Source organism: Fringilla coelebs (genome assembly GCF_963513975.1).
Source record: "Fringilla coelebs genome assembly, chromosome: 11".
NCBI classification, from domain to species: domain Eukaryota; kingdom Metazoa; phylum Chordata; class Aves; order Passeriformes; family Fringillidae; genus Fringilla; species Fringilla coelebs.
The window spans coordinates 4,996,177-5,001,113 of NC_140037.1; the positions used below are offsets into that span (position 1 = coordinate 4,996,177).

Consider the following 4,937-nt stretch of genomic DNA (forward strand, 5'->3'; position numbering starts at 1 on the left):
CAGAGGGCCATGGCTGCCTTCTGCCTGGATCCAAGGCCCCTCTGCAGGTCATGGTGTCTTTTTGCCCTGCAGGTTCCAGCAATTCTTTGGTTTCAGCCTCTCCAAGGATACCCTGGGCTCCCTGTTGTGCTTGCCAAGGGCACTGCAGGTTCCCAGCTGTGAATGCTGCTGTCTCAGGCTGGCAGATGTTTCTCCATCTGTTTGAGCACACCTCCCTTGTCAGTGCTTTTCCCCACTGTAAACAGGTTGCCTTCAGGGCTGCTGTTCAGCAGGATGTCAGTGGTGTTCCCTTGGTCCCAGCAGCAAGAAGTGTCCTGGGTCTGGCAGTGACCCCCAGGAGCCCCATGAGCCGTGCCAGACTTTGGGAACTCTGTGCTTGTCCCCATTCCCAGCCCCTGTGTCTGAGCAGGCGCTGCTCTTCTCCTGCCTCTGGTGCCTGGGGGGGACAGCCACCGCCCTGTGTGCCACCGTGGCAGCTTCCTGCCCAGGTGCTCCGGGCTCACCCCCTGCTCCAGGGTTGTCTGGAAACGTGGCTGGAGGGGAGGGACCTCCGCGGGCACAGCAGTGAGTCCAGCAGTCCCTCCCGCGGGCAGCTGCTGGCAGAGCTCTGCTTCCCCCAGAGACAACCCTGCTCCCCAGGCTCCTGCCGCTCCCCAGGCTGAGAGTGAGGGGCTGTGCCTGCTGCCAGGTTGCATCTGCTGGGAGGCCCCAGGTGAGTGATGGCTGAGAATCGTGTTGGGGATGCACCATCCCTGTGGTGTGTCTCACATAAGGCAGCCACAGCCAGCTGGGCCCTGGGAGCTGTCCTCGCCGTGCTGGCCTCGCTCATCATCGCTGCCAACGTGCTGGTGGCCATTGTCCTGCTCTGCCACATCCGGAAGAGCGGCTCCAAGGGGCTCTGTTTTGTCCTTAATCTTGCCTTGGCGGATGCCATGGTTGGTTTCACAGTCATGGGCCTGGCTGTTGATGAGCTTTCCCAGCCCTTTTTTGCTTCCCAGAACTTTTGCATCCTGAGAATGGCTTTTGTGACCTCTTCCTGTGCTGCCTCCATCCTGTCCCTGATCCTGGTTGCATGTGACAGGCACCTGGCAATCCGGAAGCCTTTCCACTATTTCCAGCTGGTGACAGGCCCGCGGGTCGGGCTGTGCTTGGCGGGGCTCTGGCTGTCTGCTGCCATCATCGGCTTCCTCCCGGTCTTCATCCCGAGCTTCCAGAGGATCTCCAACCATTGGAAATGCTCCTTCTTCAACATCTTCCAGCCTTCCTACATGCTCACCATGTTCTGCCTTGGTTTCTTCCCCTCACTCTTCCTCTTCCTCTACCTCTACTGTGACATGCTGAAAATCGCCTCGGTGCATGTGCAGCACATCCAGGAGGTGGAGCAGGCGGGGCTGGGTGGGGGCTGTCCCCCACCTCGTGCCACCAGTGACATGAAGGCCATGCGCACGGTGGCCACGCTCATCGGGTGCTTCACCCTCTCCTGGCTGCCCTTCTTCATCGCCAGTGTCGTGCAGATGGCCTGCCCTGAGTGCTTCCCCTACAAAATCATTGAGAACTTCCTCTGGCTGCTGGGGCTGGGCAACTCCCTCCTGAACCCACTGCTCTATTCCTACTGGCAGAAGGACGTGCAGCTCCAGCTCTCCCAGCTGGCTGCAGGTGTGAAGAGGAGGGTCCTGCTCCACCTGGGCAATGGCCGCTGTTTCCCTGGCAGAGACACCAAGACTCCTCCTGCTGTGTCCTGCCTGGAGCTCCGGGACTGACTTGGTAAGGAGTGGCTGTCTCTGGCTCGCCAGCTCTCCTCCTGCATTGTGACCACGAACTCGGGGCCTGCCAGCTGTGAAGGAGATTGGAGATGGGTGGGACCAGTCTGGACATTAATTCCCAGGCACCATCATGGCCGGATTCCAGCCTGCCCACCGCCCCACGGCCCCCAGCACAGCCGGCTTCACCCCAGCCCCAGGCAGCCCAGTTTGCAGGTGCTCCCTGGAGAGCCTCTGCTGGAGCAGCCCCATGTCTCCTGGACCAAGCTCTCCCACTCGCTCTGCAGGCAAAGACCCTTTGCCCATCGCTACCCAGCTTCCCCTGCCAGGTCTGCACCCCTTGCCCACCCCCTCTGTTGGCAGCACTGGCTCCATGGGCAACAAACCCCCCTGTTCTGGGGCAGGAGTAGGCACAGGGAGGGCTCTATCCCCTTGGCCCTGGCAGCAAAGACTGGGCAGACTGTGAACATCCCCAAGCTTTGGGGACCACAGGTGCTCCCCCTCCCTTCCCAAACCCACCTCTCAATTCTGCACATCCCTGCTTTGGGCTGTGCCCCCATGGAGCAGAGGTGCGAGGGTGAGTTTGGGCATGGGGACAGAGAGGCTTGGCAGTGACTGTGCCTGTGTGGGGGGTGCTGTAATCCAGGGCCGGGGGGGCAGCCCCAGGGCAGGGAGACAGCCTGGGCACCGCTGTCACTGTTTACCCAGGCTGTAAAATGAGTCAATGAGTAACTGGCTAACAAGGAGAGGGAGGACTGGCTGCCTCAGAGATCCCCACAAAGAAGAGCTGCTGTGTCCCACCCAGGATTTGAGACTGGAAGGATCCCTGCACATCCACTCTGCTCCTGGGAGCCCCCCTTCTGCCCTAGTGGCCAGATGGCTGCCCCTGCCAGAGGCTAAGGTGGTACTTGCTTCTCATAAAGTCATTTCATTTCATCCACACGGCAAGAAAACTTCCCTTAGAAGAGGTTTATTTGCTAAAAAAGTACATTACTCTGAAAACGAGGGTGTTCTGCATGAAACAGCAGCTGTTCCCACCTCTGTCCTTGCCCCACTAGCAGACAAAAAGGCTCAGGCCTGTTCCCACTTGCATCCAGAACTTGCCATGAAGATAAGATCCTCCCCATCCTAGAGAAAGAGGCAAGAATGAAAGTGTCTCTAAAAGGCCCCAAACGAGAGGTCCTCTGTGGCATCCTGCTCGGCCAGGGAAAGGCCTGGGAGCAGGTTCCACATGGCAGACACCGTTCCTGGCTGTGCTGGAGGGTCTGGACCTGGGGGAGGGCTGCCCAGAGCAGGCTGCCTCTGGCGGCTGCTGTAGTGGGTGGGTGGATCCAGCCTGACTCAGCTCGGGGCTCAGCCCATCATCTCCCTGCTCCGGGGATTTGCTGCCTGTTCTTGGTGATGCCTGTGCTCTGCCGGCCGTGGCTGATCATCCTCATCCTCGCTGAGCCTCTGCTTCCCCCCAACATCTTCCTGCAGCAGGTCCCAACGGGAACTGGGACACTTTGGACATGGGCCTTATGCTGCTTTCTGAGCTTTCTGACTGCGTGAGTCCATCACTGAACTGGCCAGGCTGAACTGGCGTGAGGAGCAGGAGCCCTGGCTGGGCAGGAGCCCGTTCCAAGTGGGATCAGGGCTCAGGCAGCCTGCTCGGTGCCACGAACTCACTGCAGTGCCTTGGATGGGAGAGGGGACACCTCCAGACACACCTCCAGCACTAGAAGGGAGCCTACAAGAGAGATGGAGGATGTGGACTTTGAACAAGAGTCTGAAGTGATGGGACAAGGGGGAATGGCTTCCTGCTGCCAGAAGGCAGGGTTGGATGGCATATTGGGAAGGAATTGTTCCCTGTGAGGGTGCTGAGGCCCTGGCACAGGGTGCCTAGAGCAGCTGTAGCTGCCCCTGGATCCCTGGAGGTGTCCAAGGCCAGGCTGGGACTTGGAGCAGCCTGGGACAGTGGGAGGTGCCCGTGACAGAGGGTTGGAATGGGATGGGCTCTAAGTTTTAATTCAAACCATTCTGAGATTCTGTGACACTGTGCAGGTGGGGGGACAAGGTGCAGCTGGAGGCAAAACTCCCCCTGCAGTGGAGCGTCCCTTTCTGGGCATCTCATTCTGGCACTGAGCCCTCTCCTCCCTCTGCAAGCTATGGCTGGAGGGGGCTCACACATCCCTGGATACAGCTCCAGATCCTGCTGGGGTAACCGGCAGGGGCAGCCGCTCCTTGTGAGGCCAGGCCTGCTCCCGTGCCTCATCCCAGAGAGCCCCTGCCGCTGTCCCGCTCCAGCCTGCGGTGACCGCGGCACCGAGCACCGGCGCGGGAGCGGCTGGACTGGGGTGCACCGGGTGGCCATGGCGGGAGGGGGATGGAGCCATCCTGCTCCATACCGAGACCGGCAAGGACGGAGGACGCCCGCCCCACTGCTGCCCTGCGCGGAATAAACGCCCTTGTGCCTGGCTGGTCTCTGCTCCGCTACCGGGGACTCGCGGCGGCACCGGGGGCAGCCGCGGGCCGCTGTGCCCGAGGCCAGGGCGCAGCAGGGGAGAGCACAGAACCGGGGCGGCGGAAAGGGGGGTGACAGCAGCGGAGCGGCGGCTGAAGGGCCGGCCCGGTCCCCGTGAGGCGTTTCCGGGGAGATGTTCCTGCTGGGATGTTCCCGGTCCCAGTGGGATGGCCGCGGTCGGTGTGGCCGGGCTCGGTAGGATGGTCCCGATCCGGGTGGAATGTTGCCAGCCCCGGCGGGATGGTCCCGGGGGGGGTGGTCCCGGTCCCAGAGGGGTGTGGCCGGTCCCGGTGGGATGGTCCCGGTCTCGGAGGGGTGTGGCCAGTCCCGGTGGGATGGTCCCGGTGCCGGAGGGGTGTGGCCGGTCCCGGTGGGATGGTCCCGGTGCCGGAGGGGTGTGGCCGGTCCCGGTGGGATGGTCCCTGTCCCGCAGGGGTGTGGCCGGTCCTGGTGGGATGGTCCCGGTCCCGCAGGGGTGTGGCCGGTCCCGGTGGGATGGTCCCGGTGCCGGAGGGGTGTGGCCGGTCCCGGTGGGATGGTCCCGGTCCCGGAGGGGTGTGGCCGGTCTCGCCCCGCGCGCTCCCACCCCGCCGGACGCCGTCACGTGCCCGTCACGGTGCGCGCGCAGCGCCCGTCCCGCCAATGGGCGCGCGCGGCGGGGGCGCGCGGGGCGG

General features: G+C 62.8%; 1 protein-coding gene across 1 annotated transcript; it reads left to right on the plus strand.

Annotated features, from left to right (window-relative positions):
• Positions 1-719: 719 nt before the first annotated feature.
• On the plus strand, positions 720-1,760 carry GPR119 (G protein-coupled receptor 119; the record flags this gene model as incomplete). Its single annotated transcript, XM_084213176.1, has 1 exon — positions 720-1,760. One exon carries the CDS (start codon positions 720-722, stop codon positions 1,758-1,760), a length of 1,041 nt encoding a protein of 346 aa, XP_084069302.1.
• Positions 1,761-4,937: the final 3,177 nt, after the last annotated feature.